Here is a 21,289-nt window from a genome sequence, read left to right as displayed (position 1 = left end):
AACAAATAAAAATAATTGCAGTGTCTTTGAAGAAAGGAGGAGATAGAATAAATTACGTCAGGACAAGAAACTTGCTCGAAGTTTAGCAATACAAAAACAAGAGAGAGAATGTAAGGAGCAGAGCGGTGGTTATCACGTGTGCCCTCAGTTTCACACCAGAATTCCCCCTTTTCTTCGGCCGGGGTCCATTGCAGAGCGGAGTGTTGCAGCAGCTGATGCACACAGAGTTCACTTTCCCTGGAGAGCAAAAAGATTGGTATCCAGCAGAAGCTATCAGACACGCTGCTGAAGACGCGCAGGATTTGCGATACATGATTCCTGTGGCACAGAACAAAGGTTACTTAGCTTGACATGAGCATAGCTTTCTTTTATGATTCATACTTGAAAACTCTTGCAGAACAGTTTACGTTTCCAAAGCAATGCTGGTGATTAAGCCACACACCTCGGCTGGGACACAGCAAACAGCTCTGCACTGCAGGAGAACCACGGCCACCACGTTTGGGATTTTTCTTTTATTTGATTCTGGTTGGAACCAACAAACCACTACAAACGTGATTCACATCATGTATATCAAAACATCCCTTTTATAACAGAATTTCTCATCTTTTGGATCATGCTGTTTGAATAGCTACAACTGGAATGCAGTAAATTCTGAAGTTATTTCTATTGTTGAACACCTGAATGAAGGTGTCTGAATAATTACAGTTTTCTGTGTTGTTAATTTGTATTTTGGTCATTTTTTTTTCCTTGCCGCTGTTACCCAGACAAGTTACCAACAGCAAAAGGAGGCTATCAGTACTTTTCCAGGTGGTCTCAGTTCTTACTCTTTGAGGTTTAATAGTTCAACAAAAGTTTATGTTTTGACAGAAATGGCTTTCCTGAGTTGAAAGCCTTATTTATAAAAGCATTTTAACATACATAAAAAGGAAGTCTGCCAGTATTGCCTTGTGTTTGTAAAAAAAGATACATTTTTAAGGATAATAAAAACCATAATTCCTTTAGAACACGGGATTCTCGAAGTGATTTCTTTTCCCTCTTAAAGAGCATGGACCAGGATTCCCTCAGACAACAGTGCCTCCCCTACCTGAAGGGTGGTTGTGCAGTTCCACCAAGTTTTTAAATACGATTTAGACTTTAAAGGAGCAACAGAAGAACATAACCCATGGGTACTGAACTTGCACCTCCTGCAGGGGGACTTCAGGGAGAGGTCTGTAGAAACAAACAGTGCGATACATTGCAGTAGATATTTCTGCAATAGCAACTGCCACCACACTACTAAGTGCTGTAAAGAGCAGCAAAATACCATTTATTTGGGTTATGCTCAAAAAGAAAGATTTCCTGTCTTCAGACAATTTTAATTAAAGCAGTTCTTTTGTACTGTCACAACACTGCTGCATCCAGACATAACGGAGGCTTCCTTGTGTTGTGCTCTCCCTCCTGCCCCAAATTCAAACTCTGAAACACGCTTTAGGGCTGTCAAGTTAAACTTACAAAGAGACGCCCTCAAGACAGCGTTAAATCTTTCTTGGTGTGCAGTGAGCTTCAATCAATCAGCACAGCAGGGAGAGTCTTTCCTCAAGAAGGAGGAGGATGTGCACACTGCTCTAACTGTAGCAGCAAAGGCACAGCGATCGAGAGGCACAATCTTTATTGTTAGAATTTGCAAAAAGAAGAGAGTTGTGTCTGCTGACAAACCACTGCCAAAGGGCCTCAGCTGTGCTGCCGATAGGCTCACCTCTCCCACAAAGATGCGGCACTTTGTCCAAAGTCTTCTGATAGCTGAGACAGACATGAACCTCCTCACGGCTGCGATCAACCTTTTTCTCCCCCTTTCTCTCCTGAGAAAGGAACTCAGTGGAATTAAGCACAGTGATTGCCTTCCCACCTCTAAGCACCTCATCTTGTGTTCCTTCCCTACAGCTAAAGACTCACCTAACTCAGCCATTCCATATCTTCCGCATGAGCGGCAAGTCTTGGCTCTCCCCTGATCACGCCTGCAAAAAGCTTTTCACATTGGCAGATCTCCTACTCCCATTGTTCTGTGCATCACTCTCTTCCTGCCATTTCCTTTTCACAGGAAAGGGCCTTCTCACAATGCTAAGTGATTTACTGAAGTCCCTGCGGTATCATATACTTTGCAATATTCAGCAGGCGAGGCCATGAGAATCGCTCAGTGAACAATTAGATAATGCACTCTGACGCACTGTGTTCACCAGACAGATCCAGGAGGCCTCTCCTGCAAAGATCCAACTCTTGCAGCGTAGCTGTGCATTTACAGCAGCTCCATTCTCCAGGATAGATTGTGCAGAATAATCCTGAGCTCTTTTTGAAGTCAAAACCCAACGTTCCTGCAAAGATCAGTGTTTTGTGGCTTCAGCATTGGGGTTTCATGCACAGATGGACTGTGTTCATGCCTAAATAGAGAAAATAATCTAACCAGTAATAAAATCATATTGTAATGCTTCTCGTGTCTTTTCTGTAAGATATTTCTTCCAATTGGGAATTCCACTCACCAATGATTGTTTAGTCCCATTTCTAGCTCTAATAATCCAAATTGTAACAAATTACTTCCATAAAAAAGTCCGCACCATCAGTTTTTTGATAGCTGTGTGGCTGAGACATGCCCTCCACGTGCTAACTTTTTCCTTTAAGTACTGATGGATCCTTTTGAGCTCACAAATCAACTGTCATTATCCACTAATTATGCTTCCTAGAATTTATGAGGCATTGGGCACGAACTAAACTCAATTCAGAATGAAATGGCTGTGCTTTTCTTGTAGTTCTGCTGTACCTTTAAGGCAAGATATAATGAAAACAAGCATAGAAGATTAATGGGAGAAAAGACAACATTACAAGAATGACGTTTTAAAAACACTGCAGCCACAATTTCACATATATATGTATATTTTACTGTGAGTGTGAAGGAAATAGGAGTCTAAATAGTATGAAATAAGTAAAGGCAGAAAATACTCCTAAGCCTCCTTCCCACCGTATTATGATTCCTGTTTAGTTGTGGTAGAAAATCAATTGGCATAACTGGCTTCTGTGATTCTGTGCCAGAAACACCATCTCCTCACTCCAGCTGCAGGTTAATACACCCCAGCTACTGCTGTTCACTCCCTGAGCTCGGCAGGACGTCAGCGTCCTTTCTGCATTAAGTCTAGATTAATTGCTTTTATGTCTCAAGGACTTCTTTACTGATACTCTGCTCTTGCAGGGTTTTATGGTAACACTGATCCAGTTCTGAAACTATTTCTGAGATCTTCCAGAACCATTTGCCACCAGCAGCCTGAATGGCAGGCAGTGCTCCAAAGTGGTTATCTGCTTCACGAGGCTCATACTACAGACATAACCACTAATTACTGGATATTCTTGCTTGAGCAATCAGCTTGATATCTTCATTAATGCATCACCTAGAAATACAGTTGTTGAGCTTCTTTAAAGAGCTTCTATCTCAGAGTGTTCTGAATTGCTGACTAGGCAAGGAGGCTTTACATTTTACACTGTGCTTTTACTGGGACAGTGTCATTGCAGGCTGCCTACTCAGCTACCACATTTGTGCTCAGTCTCTTGAACTAACTCAGCCTTTCTCACCAATTTAGCAAGGCCCTGACAGCAGTGTGGGCTATGTATTTGTGTGTGTACTATAAAGATGCTTTACTATGAAATATCTACTACTGACAGATTAATTTTCCTTCACTTCAGCCTCAAGGTTTGTGAAGTTTGCTCAAGATGTATTTTAAATATGAAGAAGCTAGGGAATAAGACTAGGTTAGAGTATCTGTGCAACAATATTCCTCTCCCTTCTGTTGTATCACATGTGCCTGCTGTTAAAGTGCATTAAAATGAACAAAAAATCCAACACTGAGGTTAAACCAAGCACTGACATTTTACTCTTAGGTTAAGCAAGCCAACATTACCCTCCTGTCTGTTCTGCACGGTCGTACACTTTGAAAGCATCAAGGTCTAAACCATCTTTCTGTAAGATTTCTGCCCTATTTCATGCACTTAAGTGATGAAAATACAAGTCTGAAGGCGTTTTCATAGCTCCTTTCTAGTACTGATTTTCCTATCTACATCCACACAGACACACACCCAAGAACTATGGCATAACACTCAAAGCCACTGTTTAACCACTGCTTAGCTCTGTGCATCCACCCCCTGGTGCTCAGTTTTAGCCATATGCACATGATGGCATCAAACAATTCAGACTACAATTTACTCAGATCTACAAAGTCAAAGTTCTTCTGAGTGCCCTGTCTGCAAAGCCCAGTACACGTCCTCTAAACATTAACAGCTAAACACGTCTCCAGAACAACCAAGAGAGCTGACATAACACCTAGTTCTTAGACCATATGCAAAAAGCACCTGAATACCCAAACATTTTTTCTTAGCTCTTTAAAGAGACTTAGCATGCACCTCAAACTCTTCTTTTGTAGAAGGTACAGAGAAAAAGGAGCAAACCTCTGCAGTCAGAAAGCCCACCATAATCCTGTAAACAGCTTTGATTGGCACCCGTACTCTCAAGACTCCTTCAGTCAAACACAAACAATCTTTGAAGCCAAAATAGGGAGCTAGGATACAATTCAAAGATTCATGACCTCATTTCCAAAGAAGATAGTCACCTTCCCACTTGGAGACCCAACAAGTCTTAAGCTATTTCCTGAACGGGTACATTTCAGCAGGAAACTGCAGTACTTTTATTACCACAGAACTGTCCATCGCCACAAAACTCTTAGCTGCAAGTTTAGCTCACATCAAAGCAGGTGATGATGTTTAGCCCAACGCAAACATTTCCAAGCCAAATGTTCTGTATAATGGATGAGACTAGCAACTCCCACCAGAAAAAAAGCAGAAGTAAAATAAAAACATCTACAAATGCAAACAATAAAAAAAGCCCCCAAACATTTGCTACAGTGTTTATAAATATCCAGCTTTGTAGGCATAAAGCCATATTTGTCTTCTGCAACGCCTTCCACACATTCTGTGCATAGCCCCAGCATGCCTGCCGCATCAGACAGAACATTCTGGAGCATGAGAAGAAGCTTCAGGTCCTATGAAGGCCCAAGTAGGCATCCTTGAGCAGTCACAAAGTCCCCTTACCAGGCTTGGAGTGCCTTACTTCACAACCACCAATTTTCAGGTCCTCGTAAACCCTGAAGTTTTCCTTTCTGTTTTGCTTCAACTTGATCCCTTGTCTGCCTAACCACACTGCATGTTTGATTATATGTGCCATCCTTCCCTTCTCATCCTAAACTGTTGCTTATCCTCCAGCCGAGGGAACTTCAGCATCCAGTAGGAATTATGAAAGATCTGTGATGGATGCTGAAAGCTAAAATGAGAACTTACTTTACAGCAACATGTAAACATTTCATATCCATCCGATACTGAGGTACATATAATACACAGTGTGACTATTTCCAGACTTTGCTGTATCAGTAAACTTGAAAATTGGTTTTAAAATACTCACAAACGGGTTTCTAAGTTCTAATTCTTAGTTTTCATATTTATGTCCATCTTCAGCAGTTCTGCAGTTACAATTGTCTACTCCTTTGCTGGTACCTTTCCATGTACTTCATATAGAGACAGATGCAGCAGATCCTATTGTCATTTGTCCTCTAGAGATAAACAATTAGCAATATTTAGTAAGGCCCTAAATATCTCCAGAAGTGACTTGATGTTGAAAAGAAATCATTGTGGAAGCACACGTCACAAACAGTCATAGTTTCAGCTGGATTGTGTTTATATTGGTTTAAAACAATCTATGTCAGGAAAGTTGATTCCTTTCAGTTACGACTGTAACTGCAGTGTCAGGAAGAAAATGAGTTTAAGCTGGCGTGCACTGTGACTATATCCAGCCACGTCCTCTACGTTTCACCTTACAGTAACTCCTCCTATCCCATATTCCCAGCTTTCTCTGGAGTTCACGAGTGGTTTAAATAATTTGCACCTTGCTAGAAATTCTAATGAAATTTACTAATTGCCTTTTAAACAACTAATTACATACTATGGGCACCCATAAACAGTGGTTTCTAGGTTAAGAAACTCAGGCACTGAAATTAAATGACCCGAACTCTTTCACAAAGCTAGGTGACACGCTTCCTGATGTTTAATCCTTTGTTTTAGGACCACAGCTATTTCCTCCTACCTCCTTCCTTTGATGCATTCAGCAGGCAAGATAAAAGCATATCCATGCAATTAGACTCTTAGGGAGTGTATCACTCTGAAAGAAAACAAAACCAACAGAACCTACCTGGGCATATTAGCCTATTTTCATTATAATATTCTATGAAAGCTTACTCATTATGCTCACAAATACTCCTATATTTCAGAGTTTTGAACTTGTTCATGAAAACTAATAGGAGGCTTCTGACAATGAAAGACTGCACTCTTGATTCTGACCCTCAAGTGCTATGTCATCGTGCTGAATTTACTTGTGTTAGGAGAAAACTGGACAACTGTTGACAAGGATTTGCATTATTATGATACCTCCCTGTAAGTCATTTCCAATTCTGGTATTGCATCTTTAATAAAGAGCACAAAGCAGCTCTTTATGTTTTAATAAACAGCACAAAGCAGCATCACAAAGCAGAAGCAAAGCATTAAGCTATGCAGAGTTGCATAGACTGAGGGAGTTAGGTACAGCTGCTAATGCTGGTATCATCATCTTTATTTTTTGTTGTTTAAAGCAATAGGAGGCAACAAACCAAAAGTCAAAGCTCAGCTTTCACCTGCTTACCTAATTTCTTTGTTTTCCACTGTCTGAATTAATATCTCTGCTCACTAACGGCAACTTAGAGTCAAGCATTAGCACATGGAATCTCTGAATCTTTCAAGACTTCAAGGAAGTTCAGTCCTCCATCACCTATCCTTTTCTCCTACCAGGAAAGGAAGTGCTTTGGATAGCACAATCAAAAAATACTTTATCTTTTAGCAAGAGGGGTGAACCTGGACTTCACTTTCGGGATCCCATATTAGCATTTTTCTTTATGTAACTCTTATCTGAGTAAATGAACTGGGAATCCTCTGTCCTTATGTTTCTACAAATGTTCAAGTGATATACCTGTGTACTAAGACTCAACAAATGTTACTTGCAAATAGTCTTGATGCATCCTGCTGAGTACCAATTACACTGTAATGTCTTACATTTATGATGGTGTGCCAGTATTGCTGAAATCCATTCACCTTTTTTATTTTTAGTTATATTATACCCACAGTTTTATAACCTGCTTACTTTCAGAACAAGATTCACCTGTTTGTTTACATCTTTTTCCCCACGCTCAAAGCATCATTGCTAGTCTGCCACTCTGGCAAAATGGGTTGCATCAAGTCTTTAAATGTGTCCAGTCTACAAGTGAAAGATGGAGATGAAAACCATTTGGGTCTAATTAAAATATATCTGCTCACATTTTAATAGATCATTGGAAGCTAAGACAAAGAGGGGCACAGCAGAGCAAAGGTTTTGGGAACGAAGACTCATTTGTGTGTGACATGCGAGAGAAACATCTTTAAGGAGGTTTAAGAGGTACCAGGCTCTGGGCATTTTATCCTCCCAAAACTCATTTGTATACCTTTCATACAAGTCTGAGAGAAAGAAAAACATAAAAAGCTATTGTCCATATCCTGAGAAAAATGAAATGCACTGGACCAGATAGCATAACTTCCTTTCAATAGCACAGCCCTTCATTACTTCTGCACTCGAATATTTGTGATGACTTTCGAGTCACAAACTGCTTGAACTGTTAACTCTGTTACTCTTGTGTGTTTAAAGGCAGTCAGAACAGCAATCTATTAAATACCGGCCATAATTTCTCCTCAGCTGACACCCTTAGTTCATCAAATGTCTGGAAGTTTTCCAAGGCAACTCAAAGATTAGAAGCAATTTACCGAGGAAAGCTTCGGCATCTGGGCAGCGTTTCTGACTGGCAATATATCCACAGCTAGAAGTTTTCAGCATGCAGTACAAATTAACAACATACACTGCATGTCTTTTATGCATGTCAGCATCAGAAGTGAAATGTGTGTTTCCAGTGTTGGTTATTATGTCTTCATTTCACTGAAAAACCAACAGATTGAAGCACGATGTTATATATGGCAAGTGTCACATGGTAAGCTTTTTTCCCCCATTTCCAAAAAAAGGTTTTTAAAAATCAAAGTCAAGTGCAATATCACAAGTTCTTTTGAGTTGCTTTGATATGTTCTAACCAAAAGAGAGTGTGAAGAAAAAACAGTGGATGTTCTTCACTGGTTCTGATCAGGCTCTGGGGATACTGTTATTACCTGCAAAACTTTAATGGCTACAGCTATTCTGAAGACATTAAACTTTGTTTGCTATTTAAATCATTTAGTCAATGCGTGCATACCAGAATGTAATTTACTCTTGATACAAAAATGCAGTTCGTATGTCCTAACGGGTGCTGTAAGTGAAAAGAGAGAAGAGTGTGTGCTTCTGTAATCCTGAACAGCCATGCACACAGCAACTTAAGCACAGCAGCAACGCAGTGAGATTAATAAATCAATCACAGGTAAAGTGCTTAACATAGGCCATGTAAGGGCACAACTTAAGACACTTTAGTTCCCTCTGCCTGATAAATCAGATGACTGGGTAGCCAAAACTGAGCTAGAAATACGTGCAAGTCAACAGTGAAAGAATCATCTTGTTCCTGTTACTCCCATGCACTACTCTAAAGCATACAATTACAGTAATTGCTTTAATTACATTACTGGATTATATACAGTGTAAACACACGTGAAAGGCCATTGCAAGCCAGGAAGAAGTTTCTTATTGCAGATCAATAGGAAATGAGTTTGTTTTCCAAATCCACTGCAAATACCTCAAACAATTTTTGTTTCATATATGCAGGTGCCTTAAAATATCAAATCTTACTACTGGAAAAAAACACCATATCCCTATCAAAAAAAAAAAAAAGAAAAACCCAACAAAACAGTAAAAACCTATTTTGTGAAAGTATACTTACAAGTACATTAAGCACAAGGTATATTGCTCAGAATATCCACACAGGCAGGTTTGCTTACAGTAAGCTCTGCGAGATTTGCATTTGCTGCCTTTCTGGGTTGATGGTCTCATCCTTCATGCTCAATTCCTTTCTAAGCTATTCATATTGCAAGTTTCATTTTTCCCTAAATAGGTTTTAGATCAGCTTTAATGCTCAGTAGGCTGAGCTCCTGCCCTCAGTAAACTTCATTATCAGTATGCTTCCTATGACATCTGTATAACAGCACGTGTACGTTATAGACTCATGCACACCATCAATACAAGCCACCCGATCCCAGTACACCACGGGACTTCTTTGTTCCTGCATATATTCCAAAATGCAGCAAGATGTAAATAACTGAGTTAAAACTTCAGAGAGGGACAGGTGAGAGGCAAGCAGGATGATGGAGCGTGCCATGGGGAATTCCACAAGCAAGGGGAATCCCTGTACAAAAGAACTTGGTCAGACACTTCATTTATGCTGATCCCAAACACCTGCATTTCCAGCTAAAGAACACACTACAAACGTAGCCCTTAGGTTAATTTCTGTGGGACAAAAATTACTTGACGTGGCCTTCAGTGCCATGCCCCACGCTCACCATTCTTCCCTCTTCAAGGGGAAAGCAGTCATTTCTATCTATCTATATGTATATATTTAAGACATTAATTTAACATGTTAAATTATAAGGTTCTACTTCTCAAGTAGAACGCTGTCTTTCTGTATCTCCCACTGGAGCAGAACAGTAACACAACTGCATCAAACTTACCCCAGCAAAATTTTTAAACACAACTTTGCTTAAGCGAGACAAATATTTTGTCATTTTCTTGACAAACTCTCTAATTTTGTATACTGACAGATCCCCAAAGCGCAACAGAAATGTAAATTGCCATAGCAATCTTTGCAGGAAAGACAGAATTACACCAGCTCACGTTACCACTTGATGCATGCTTAATTACTGCTCGATTCTCAAATCATTTTCAGTTGTGCAATGAAGCAAGTTCCTACCTAATAATAGAACAGCTGGGATGCCACAGCCGCCCAGCTAATTCAGAACACCAGTGACTAAAACCTGCATTGCTAGCTACTCCCATCAGGGGCTGTCACAACAACAGATGCTTTTTAAGCTCTGGGTTAGAGACTCTCTGCTGCTGTTACGTGTCTCTTACCTGGAGCTGAAGTTCACTCTGTGAGAACGCTTCTCCAGAAACTGAAAACGTGCTAAGAGAACATAGTAGTATTGCAAGCACTGACACTATAGGGACTAAGGAGGAGTGGTTCACTTCACTGCTATCAGTCATAAGGAGCTATTTACAATGTAGACAAAAAAAGCTTGCATAGAGTCAGGAATTGCAGGAATTTTAGTAGAGAAATGAAGCTGAATGAAAGAAGCATCACTGTGTAACCAAACACGTAAGAAAGAAGTCACTGGCTGCAAGCTGGGGACCAGGCTGTAGGCACACCAGCACCCCGAAGCCAGTGACCCCCTTCACTGGCAAACAGAGCAAAGCACTTTACAGAGGATGGGTGATGGGCCACCAGGTTACTGACTCAGACCCTAAACTACATCTCAGTGTATTGCATTCAAGTACAGTTTAAAACTTTTAACGTTTTGCTTACTTTCACAGCTATGTTTTATTAAGCACAAAAAAGGGTTGGTCTACAAAAATTAAATTATACTCCTCTGACTGTATCTAGTAAAGAGGAAAAACTTTAATTATGAGACTGCATTGTCAAATAAATGCAAATTCTCATATTTCATATGCCAGGTTGAAAATTCACATACAAGTCTATTATAAATTAAAATCCACATTTGAAACACTTTGGCTTCTTTGACTGTTGCTTATCACTGAAAGCTGAAGTTATGAGATGCACAGTAGACATAGAATGAATTATTAAATAAAACTTGTGAGAATAAGGCATTTGTACTACACCCATTTAAATATCAATTAGGAAAAAAAAAACCAAAGAAGGATGATGAACTGAATCATCTCTGTTTTACAGCCAATTCTCTCTAGAACTGACAGAATAACAGAGAAACCATGCTAGCACTCTAAGTTTTACTCAATATGAAATACTTGGGTTAAAAATTGTAATTTATTCACTAGCTGAAGTTTACAATCTCTTAACTTAAAGTGAATAAGGACTGCACTTATGGAAGTAAATTAAATAAAACCAAACAGGAGTACCTGCTATGCACTGCATGCTAGCTCTCTCCTAAAATGAAAATCCAAGAATCAGCTTAGAGATGGTACAAAATTGCACAGAAACAAGTTGCAAATCAATTTCTTCACAGGAATAAGGACAAGCTATGTATCCCTGCACATCTGAAATCTATCTAACCAGTTCCAAGCAGCATTTTCAGCATGCCACGGTCACAGTGGCCAGGCTGCGGCTTTGCCTGCCAATCTGAGAGAAGGCACATGGCTGACCACCCACAGGTGTGTGCACACACTTATCAAGAAGAATTGCACTTGAACATGTGAGCAGTGTTCTTGACTTAAAGAACTCTCCCAGCACTCCCAGAGAGAGAGATTACAGACACATTTCTGGCAGGCTGATGCATTCTGAGATGGTACTGAATTGAAACACAAAGGACCCGAGGGCGATATTTGAAAATATAAACACAGACACACACACACAGATGTTAAGAATGAACTGAGAAAAGTGACCGTTGTTAAGGAGAGGTATTTCTACACATGCCTATGTACCACATTGATTGCACATCACACTGCCACTGCATCAATTCAAACCTATTAAAATTACCATTGAATCTCTTTAGTGTGCAGGTAGCAAAGCTTTTAAATACTCATTTAGAAACACTCAGACTTTCAAAGTACCTTGTAAGCCATAAACTATCTCATATCAGTGCTATCTTTTACAAGTAAACTTGAAATAAAATGCTGCAATAACATGCAGTTTAAAGAGCTTTAAACGTGTATCTCTTTAAACGTGCATCTTTTTCTCTCTGCTGGAGAGCTGTATACTGCTCAGAAACAGAACTGTGGATGGTGTTACCCAGGACAAAACAAAGTGCCAGCAGTGCAGCTACTGTTGGCAATTAACAACAATCATCATTATTTCTGTATTATTCTTAATGCAGTCATCTGTAACTACCAGCACAAGCAGCAACAGATCATGGGTGAGCATCTTGAAAGCACTAATGAATGGTTTCCAAATGCAAAGAGCATGCATTACAGCTCAAGACAGAGACCGCGCTCATTAGCAAGGAAGCGAGGGGCTCTGCTGTCCCTGAAGAAGGACTGACCCAGCCTCATTTATTTTAGCAGCCCAACAGTCCTTTACACCAGTAACCTCCATGCTCTGCAGCTGCACCCTCAGCTGGGGGCTCTTTTGCTGGGGAGCGGGTACCCCTTAACTCAAGGTTCTCAAGTCCAAAAACTGCCATTCCGTGTAATGGTCACATCTAAACTGAGGTAGCACTGGGTACCTTACACTTCTTAAGACCTAAAAACAGCTATTTGCAACAGGAGTGGGATGCTACAGGAACTCCAACTCGTGCAGACATTTCCCCATCCCCCCGCAGGTCCCTAATCAAGCTGCAGTCTTCTACACCTGTGAAGGGCTACCGAGCAACATGGTGTTCTGAAAACCAAGAGGGTTCTCAGATTACTTCCACAAGGAGGAATTTGAAAAACAAGCAAATTATGGCATATCTCATGAAACCGTAGGGTTACAAAGCAGAACTGCAGCTGGTTTCCTTGTGAACAATTTCATCTCTGAATATGCTAGCTCTGTATTAATTACAGTAAGGGCAAAACCTCTTCAGACTTAGAAAATGAGTACGGCAAATACTGTGCAAACATTTGTGCCCTCCCATTGCAACCCAAACTCCAAAAAAGCATTCATAATATACTTCTCCCCTCTTAGTCTGATATTTTCTTTTATGGATGAAAGCAAAGCAGACAGGGCAAACCTTCAGAGTATATGAATTGCTAAAGTAAATAAAAGAAAGGAGGGAATTACTAATTTAATGCTCTCTTCTTTCTCTTGGGGAAAAAAAACCCATGTAATTAACTGTAATGAGATTAAACTAACTTGTTGTTATTAATTTCCCAATGCAAGGAAACTAGATCTGAGACCCCAAAGACTGTATGTATTAACAGCATTACCAACATTTGGCTTGCATCCTTCAGCTTTTACACCAATTTTAAAGGGCAAAAATTAAATACTGAGTCACAAAGTCAATCAGAAGTGCGAAAAATTAAATGCGGAGTCCCTGTTGGTGGGACTATGAAACTCATCTGGAGCTGCAGACTATGAATGGGTGGAGCAAAAAGCAACAAATGCTCCTCACCACAAACAGAAGCTGAACTATTAAATCCTTACCAAAACTTTTCTCCATTACTTCTTTCTGACACATATCTTGAACGTTCACTGTACAATTCACAATGAACTCCGGAGAGGAGCAGTCATTGTTTAGCTGGAACTCCTCGCACTGGTAGCACTGTATTTGTAAACCGAAACCTGGAACAGATAGGAGTTTCACTCAGAACGATAATAATAAGGAAATAAAAATGAAATCAACACGTGCAGAAGAGGCGCTCACCGTTCCCTATTTCTTGTTACTGATCGCAGCTCAGCACGAGTTGGGCACAAACGCCTCGCACCGCCCGGTCCCAGCGCGGGGCGGGCGGCGACCAGCAGGCGGCACAAACCCCGAGCGCAGCGCTGCCCCGCGCCCGGCTCCGGCTGCAGCCCCGCCGGTGCCCTCAGCGCAACGCGCCGCAACCATCCGCGCTGCGGGCCAGCAGCCCGGCCGGGAGGTGCTTTCCAGCTCTTAGCCGCGCCGCCGGCTTTACTTAGCTACTAATTAATGACAAATGATTTAATTACTATCTTGCCACGCGCGATTACGGCTGCGGTACATCGTTCCCAACGAGGCGCTCCGCGCGGAGCCGCCGCTCCCTGGCAGCCCTCAGATCCCAGCTCCCCGCCGGGGATCGCGCCTCGTTCCGCCGCGGGACGGGGTCGGGGCGGCGGGCTCCGCACGGGGGTCTCGCTTTCGGGGTGCCGGCGCGGAACCTCTTACCTGGAGCCAGGCACAGTCCGCAGAAAGTAGCGGCGAGGAGGAAGAGCCGCATCCTCCCGCAGCCGCCGGGCCGGCGGTGGGGCACGGCGGGGCATCGGCGGGAGGGACGCGCCGCGCTCGGAGCCGCTCCCCAGCCGCCGTAAAGCGGGCAGCGGCGTCTGCCCGATGCCGCTCCGCCCGGCCCCGCCGGAGTTGAGCGTCGAGACTGGAATAAACTCGAGGGCCGGGGGGCGGCTCCCCCTCCTCCCTCAGCACCATGTGACGCCGGCGGAGCGGGGCGGCCGGCGGAGATCCCCGCCCCGCGCACGGGAAACGGGAAAGTTCGGGGAGGGAGAGGCGGCCCCGCGGGCGCGGCGCTTCCCAGCGCCCTCTGGCAGGCGTCGCCCTCTGCCCGAAAAGGAACCGCGGCCTGAGAGACGGGGGGCCGCCCGCCGCCTCCTCCGCAGGCGCGCACCTGGGCGCGAAGGCGGAGGGAGAAAGAGAAGGGGCGTCGGCGGCCGCCGCTGGGAGCCGCCCCAGCTGAGGCGGCGCGAGCGGCCGGAGCCGTTGGAGCCGCAGGGGGCGAGCGCGAAGGCGGCCGTTGGCGGCGCGAGGCGCGCGCTGAGGGGCGCGAGCGGCGGCCGCTGGTGGGACGCGCTCCCGCAGCCCCGCGTGCACAGGAGGAGGTTTATTTAAGAAAATCGGTGAAAATCTCTTCAAAGTCGACGCGAGTTTACAGCGGAATGACTTAGAACAAATTGCACGAAGTATTAACGCAGACGATACAGTATCGTTTCGTAGATTAACAGGTGCTGGAGGAACCGCGGGGTCAGAAATAGTCCAAATATATCTGGTTCACAGGTCGCTGTACAAAAAGCAGTTATAAATACTTCACATCTCGAAAAAATACACCGAACCTTTGAAATAGACTTTCCCTCACGTATAAACAGCCTCTGTAGAAAAACAAAACCCGCAAAACAGGCGCCCGGCTGAGCGGCGCTGGCTCGTGCCCACCGCTCCTCACGCGTCACCACCACCAACTATTGCAGAGCTGACGGTTTAATGAGGACAAAACGGGGACAGAAGACAGCACAAGATTCGGGAACGGATGGGGAGCGATGATGGCAGGAGGTGGAGAGCAGCGCAGCGCTCCGACCCCGTCCTTCCCAGCCTGCACGTGAGCTGAGCACTCCGCGCCAGCAGCAGCACCGCCCCGTTATTCGTGTGCTCGCCATGCTGAAACACCTTCTGCAATAGGACACCTGTGGCGACACTGTAGCCGAAATGCGCCTTTCCCCAGAGCGCTTGCATGGAATTGCACTAAAAATAAAAAATATATTTTGCAAAAGGTGTCTGCAAAGTTCCTTACACATGATTCGCTAGGCTCAGGTTTATGGACACACAGTGTTTCTACATAGTTTTAAGACCAGAATAAGTATAAATCTTTTAAAAAAAAAATCTACTAACTTTTCTGGTTAATATTAACATCAATTTAAGTCAGTAATCTGCCATTACGGGAGCATAGCACCAACGTAATATTTATTGCTGTCATCTCTCCCTACAAATATATCTTTCCAAAATATTTACACCTATACAAATATTCATAAAAGTGCAAAATTAAGACTTTTCTCTGTGTAGTCACTTGTGTGGAGCATTGAGTCTCCTGTACTGAGACAACTGCGGTGCTGCCTTCCTTATTGCTGCGTCACGAAGACCAAAGCTGCGAACAGCCTGCCGTGGGCACAGTGACACGGGCCGAGTTCTGCTCCTACTCCGCACTCACTGCCCGCTCGCAGCTCCGTAAGTGCTCCCTTTGCAGCCGGCTGAAAGCGCCCTCACACGTCGTTAGAGCCTTGGCTGGCACAAGAGGAGAAGCTGTCGTACAGAGAATCGCTCAGGGACTCCAAATTGTCCACGTCCTGCCTTTCGGAGCTGTTTAAGGAAGATGCTTCCTTCTTTCCGCTTTCTTCCTTTTGTCCTTCAGCTTTGTTCAGGCAGTTCTTCTCCTTTTCTAATAGAAGTACGTTATTGCTGTTAAATTTATTGAGAGACTCCAGGGAAATTCTAGATAATCTAGTCTGAGAATCTTCTTTTGTTTCTTCATTTTGCTTCAGTTTCTGTAATAAGTGAGAAAAGTATTAGAAACATATTTCTTAGAAAAGAAAGTTGTTCTACTACACCATTAATTACCATCTTTCCAAAGTTCAAAGGGTTAGAAGAAATAGATTATTAGATACTTAAATCTCCATTGTAATTAAATGGAACATTAATGCCCGTTTCAGGATAAATCATAGCTTCAAAGCTATGATTGTCTCATAGCTTCTGCTGAGGACTCCAAGAGACTCCAAATACAAAACAGTGCTACTAACATTAAAGTACATATCCTAGATTTGTATGTGTTAAGCATCTTCAGCATCTTCACAGTAATTTACATCTTCTCCTCTAAGAATACTTTGGGGGTTATGTTTAAATGGGTATTTGTCTAAGAAGAATTTGGAGTCTGCCAAAAAAAAAAAAAAAAAGGGCAGGTAGACATGGAGAAAACAGCATTTTCCATAACTTACAGACATAAATGAAAGTTGCTAGAAAATAACCTCACATTTTGCATGTATAAGCCTATTGATTTCCATGAACCCAAACCCTCTCTGATAGAAAAGAAAGCAACAAGACAGGAAATTACAGTGAACAGGGCCAATCCCCACAGGCCAGAATCAATCAGATATTGGCCAGGCCTACTCTGAGAAGTGCTGTAATTCTGCTGGAACACCGGACAATGTATTAGCACATTATATTAAAAACTCACAGTAGGATTATACAAGAGCAATTTTATCCCTTTGTTACCTCCTGGCATTTTCAATCAGAGATCTGACCAAGGAATAGTTAGGGAAAAGCTTAGGGAGCAGTTCAATAAAAATGACCTGCCTTCCATACACAGGGTGTTCCGAAGTCTCTGTAACTAACTGCTCTTACAGATAACATTATCACAGAAATACGAGATAACATTCAACATTTTATAGGGCGCTGGGAGAGGTAAGATGCGAGAGTTTCGAGATACGCTGTCAGAGTGCAAGCCATTGCTCATTTCCAGTATTACCATTAGATAACACGGACTGCATCCGTAAATTACTGTCAGTCTAGGACATTAGTATTTTGGTTTAGATAGAAAGTGAAGTGGTAGTCTAAGCACACTGAGAACATAACACGGCCAGATGTATGGATGCTGTGTGTCACTCCGTCTGCAGTTGTGAATGTTCATTAGAATTTCTGGAAAAATCCAGGTTTCAAGTAAGTCACTTCATGCCTGAGGGGCTGCTTGTCCTTGGAAGTCTTGGGCAAGTGGGACACCTTGCTACATAGTTGGATTGCTTGTTTTTATGGATATTTATATAAAATGCCAATCTAATGATTGTTGACATTATGATCTTGTTGTTTTTCATAAACTAACAAGGCCTGGTTAGTATGTTGATATCAAATGCTTCAAACAAGCTTAAGCAAAGCAGTAGGAGATGCTAAAGTCATTCGGTTCATCATATTTGATTCTGACTTTACATCTTCACTTTCTAGAATGATAGTATTTTCTGAAAAAGAGGAATATTAGCCTTGGTAGCAGTAACAAACACAAATTTAAACCCTTTCATAGAAATTTAGCTTAAAAACTTTAGCTTGAAAAGTTATTATCTTTAGTATTTAAAATATTACACATTATTGTCTAAACAGCTGTTTCACTTCTGCGCATGTCAGATGAGAAAAATCTCAGATACAGCATCAATAAAATATATATTTGTGCTTTCTGGAGAGACCTACAATGTTTGGTGTACAGAGCAGTTCAGATGAAGACTCACAATAAGAATGGATCTTTGGCCAGCTGAAGGATAGATCTGAATCACAGGACAGACTGGAATGAACTCATTGGTATATTCTACAGAGAAGCAGTATCAATCATTTATTATACTTCACATGTACTGCTTAGACTAAAATCCTGCTTAATCACATCCTAGTTTGTCATTTAATATGAAGCTAACAGTTAATAAAATATATTAGAGAAACTGCAGAGAACTACAGGGAACTCTACAAATTTTAAGTAAAATCATTGAAGCAAATGAAATTGAAGTGAACCGAAACGTAGCCCATCACTGCAACCCACTGGCAAAAGATACACAGAGTAGTGAATAGTATGGGACTCACAAATTTCATGCATGTAAGTGCAGGTGCATACATGAGGTAAAGCAACAAAGGAAAAAAACCTAAAAGTTGTAGCAAAATTTATAACTAGAGACAATAGTTGTTTTAGGACACCCAGTTGTTCTTTTTCCATGACTTCACGCTCAGTTGTCAAAAAAAAAAAAAAGTTCTGCATTCCTTTCTTTGACACCTTACTGAAATACTATGCAAATATGTATAAGAAATGCTCACAATCTGGAAAGTAATACTTAGGTTTTCTTTCACTTGAGGTAGTCTGCTTGCATGCAATACACTTCCAGGCATTGTATTAACTCTAGGAGCGAGGACCACCAATTATTGCTAATTCGATAATTAAACAAGAACGTGAGGACATTTAGGCAAAGAATATTAATATGCTAGAACTGTACTCAGATATCTGATACAATAAGAGTGATCTTATTTCACAACTTTATTACTACAGCTCACTTTAATAATCTACTAAATTTTCTGTTAAAACGCATTTGGGATAATAATTCATACGATATACTTGCAGCTATAAAATTCAAATATGACATTCCAATCCTTGGCATGTGGAAGAAAACTCATTCACATCCTGAGCTCCATGGGAAAAAATAAAATGTTTATGCAACGAATCTAATGTACGCATCTCCTTCATCAGCAAGTCATTTTGCTTCCACGGTAACAGAATTATGTATGTTCCTAGAGGTGAAAAGACACTGATAATTTCTGTAAACTTGGTGCCTCACAGCAAATGTCAGTTCTGGTTCTTTAAGAATCTTTTCTCTAGTTACTATAGATACAGCTTGGAAGAATTACTAGAACATTTACTTAGATCCATCTTTCATTGTTTCCTGTTTTTCACAGCAGATGCAACAGTTGCTAGATTAAACAAAAGTCAAAACCAAAACAACTATTAGAATCTGTTGATCAATCACGTAAGCATGTGGTTGAATAGCATCTCTATATATAGTTTTGTCTGTGAAGGTATGCTATGACTTCAGCAGACACAAATACAGCAAAGAACAGGGGCTGGCCCCACTTTTGTGCATTTTACAGCAGATAGTTCACTAATGCACTTGGGAGTCACAGTAGTTTTTTTCCTGCAGATAAGGAATATTTTGGCAGCAGATCACATACATTTTGTATCCGTGAGAACTGAGTGAGTTTTCTAACAGCGTACAGAGCACCCAGCCTCGAAGTCCTGGGCTTCAGTAAAATCTTTCCCATATTTACCATGGCTTTCTGCATAATGAACAGGTGCTTTTATCACCATAGGAGAGATCGATAGTATTTTGTTGAGTGTTGCCAGAAGGGCTAAGATGGGACCAACAGTGTGTTCTTGATCTCAGAAGTAACACTTAAAGCCATTTCATCCCGAAGGTGTTGACTCTGCTGGTGACTATTTTGCACCTGTTCTATGAATACATAAAGTGTTTACTGCATTCAGCATGATCATTTATGAATTCCTAAATTCAGGGAAAAGATGTAGTCACAGATTTTGGCCCAAGCCAGAACAGGTTCAATTCAGGAAGGATTTTCACAGTGTCTTTGTAATATCAATGGCCCATCATCCTAAAGCAGATCGGTTTACAGCTCATTTTACTTATAATAACTTTATGTTTGGATAGAAAACCCACACCATTATGGTCTCAGGGCAGGGGCAGCATTTGTTCTATTCTGTGTAAGTGGAGAGCTTCCCACCTGGAGTTCTGGAGCTAGTCATTATGGGATGCCTTATACCACCTGAGAGCACCGACTGGTTGTTAGGAGAAACTCTACCTGACATAATACAGACATTCATCACGAGTCACATCGCTTCAAAATAAATTCATGAGTCACGAATCAGAATAATGCTTTCCTTGTTGGCATCATCCTAAAGGGAATAACTAAAAGCCATTAGCGATATAATAAAATCTGGCATGTCACTTCAAGCACAGCAAATTAGGAAAACACAACTAGCCTGCAGCTCCACTGATACAGTATAAATAGGTGTTATTTCTACATTAATACATCAAAATAGATTTTTCTTAAACTTTACAAATGAGAGGTTACATGTGGGGAGAATGCATTTTCAGTGCTGTGTGATCAAGGACTAGTCACAGCTGTGCAGAATGGCAGGAGGATTTTGCAGGTCTAACAGAAGGTGCACAGTAGGACAGACCAGTTCATGGGTACAAAGGACTCCACAGTTGGCATGCAGAAAGGAAAGCAAGAGCAAGTCCATTTCTTCCTTTATGCAGTCACATGCAGAAGCTCCGATTGCCTGCAGGTCAGGCTATGCTTATAAGGCATGCCACAGCCCAAAATTAGCAATGAACCATTCTGCAGGATAAATGCATTTTCCAGCTGTCTAAGTTTAGTTAGCCAGCAGTTTAAGGGGTTCAGAGTCAGTTACACACAAGAATACAATGAACTTTATTTACGTCTCTCATGCACTGGGCAATTTAGTTTTTAGATTAACACAAAAGCAAAAAGGGCATTGCTTCAAGTGAAGTATAACTGCAAAACACTGGGTAAAAGCAACTAAATTGCTATGAGAATTAAATATAGATCAACAGAATCAATATTTAATTGTATAACTCAAGGTCTTTCATTTTAGGTCTGATCTCTAATAGGAAGTACAAATTATCTTTGCATTTTTTTCTGTTATTAGTTGAAATTTTATTGTCAGTGAGAACAATTTTCTAAATTTTTACCTTTTTAAAAGTTCTATTTGTTATTTTGTCTACTTACTTTCAAGGCAAACTTGATCACACAGAGCCATTGCTTATTAGTTTACATTTATTTTTACCATTTTAGATATCCTGCAGTCCTGTAATTTGTATTTATGACACAATGGGTCTAAGTGGGATTATAGCATTACATGGAGTGCTCATATATAATGTGTTCAGTAAGGTGTACTGAGATGCAGAGCACTGTTCTGATCAGGTATATATTGGTATATATTGGGACTGGAAGTAGATCTGAAGCAGCCTCTCTATGGTGTTACACCATTGGTCTGCAGATTTTTGTGCCATGTAGAAAGGTGTAGCACAAAAAGGGCTCACTTTGGTCTTCTATCGTGTGTCAGCTTTCTGTCAGC

The 21,289-nt window shown here is 41.5% G+C and overlaps 2 protein-coding genes across 6 annotated transcripts in view; both read right to left on the bottom strand.

Moving 5' to 3' along the window:
* Positions 1–82: 82 nt before the first annotated feature.
* LYPD1 (LY6/PLAUR domain containing 1) lies at positions 83–14,546 on the bottom strand. The gene is made up of 3 exons (XM_052676219.1): positions 14,047–14,546; positions 13,344–13,481; positions 83–318 (listed from the first exon to the last, which is right to left on the bottom strand). The coding sequence occupies exons 1-3, from the start codon at positions 14,096–14,098 to the stop codon at positions 83–85; spliced, it is 426 nt and encodes a 141-aa protein (XP_052532179.1). The 5' UTR covers positions 14,099–14,546.
* Positions 232–21,289, bottom strand: part of NCKAP5 (NCK associated protein 5) — a 377,529-nt gene continuing 356,471 nt past the window's right edge. For 4 of the 5 annotated variants that reach the window (XM_052676201.1, XM_052676200.1, XM_052676202.1 and 1 more), the window contains one exon: positions 14,794–16,142. In XM_052676201.1, coding sequence (XP_052532161.1) covers positions 15,861–16,142 — 282 coding nt within the window. In that variant the 3' untranslated portion in view covers positions 14,794–15,860. Of the gene's footprint in view, positions 319–14,793; positions 16,143–21,289 lie in introns of those variants that run through there. The other variant, XM_052676204.1, reaches the window with a different exon arrangement.

The sequence above is a fragment of the Tympanuchus pallidicinctus genome, unplaced genomic scaffold, assembly GCF_026119805.1.
Source record: "Tympanuchus pallidicinctus isolate F22 unplaced genomic scaffold, pur_lepc_1.0 scaffold15, whole genome shotgun sequence".
NCBI classification, from domain to species: Eukaryota; Metazoa; Chordata; class Aves; order Galliformes; family Phasianidae; genus Tympanuchus; species Tympanuchus pallidicinctus.
Note: the sequence above shows the minus strand (reverse complement) of the source record. Positions and strands in the feature narration are given on the sequence as shown.

Coding starts and splice junctions, on each gene's coding strand:
- LYPD1 (XM_052676219.1), bottom strand. CDS start 14,098: ATGCGGCTCTTCCTCCTCGCCGCTACTTTCTGCGGACTGTGCCTGGCT. Junction 13,482..14,046: donor CGGACTGTGCCTGGCTCCAG/GTAAGAGGTTCC, acceptor TATCTGTTCCAG/GTTTCGGTTTACAAATACAG. Junction 319..13,343: donor AGTAATGGAGAAAAGTTTTG/GTAAGGATTTAA, acceptor TCTGTGCCACAG/GAATCATGTATCGCAAATCC.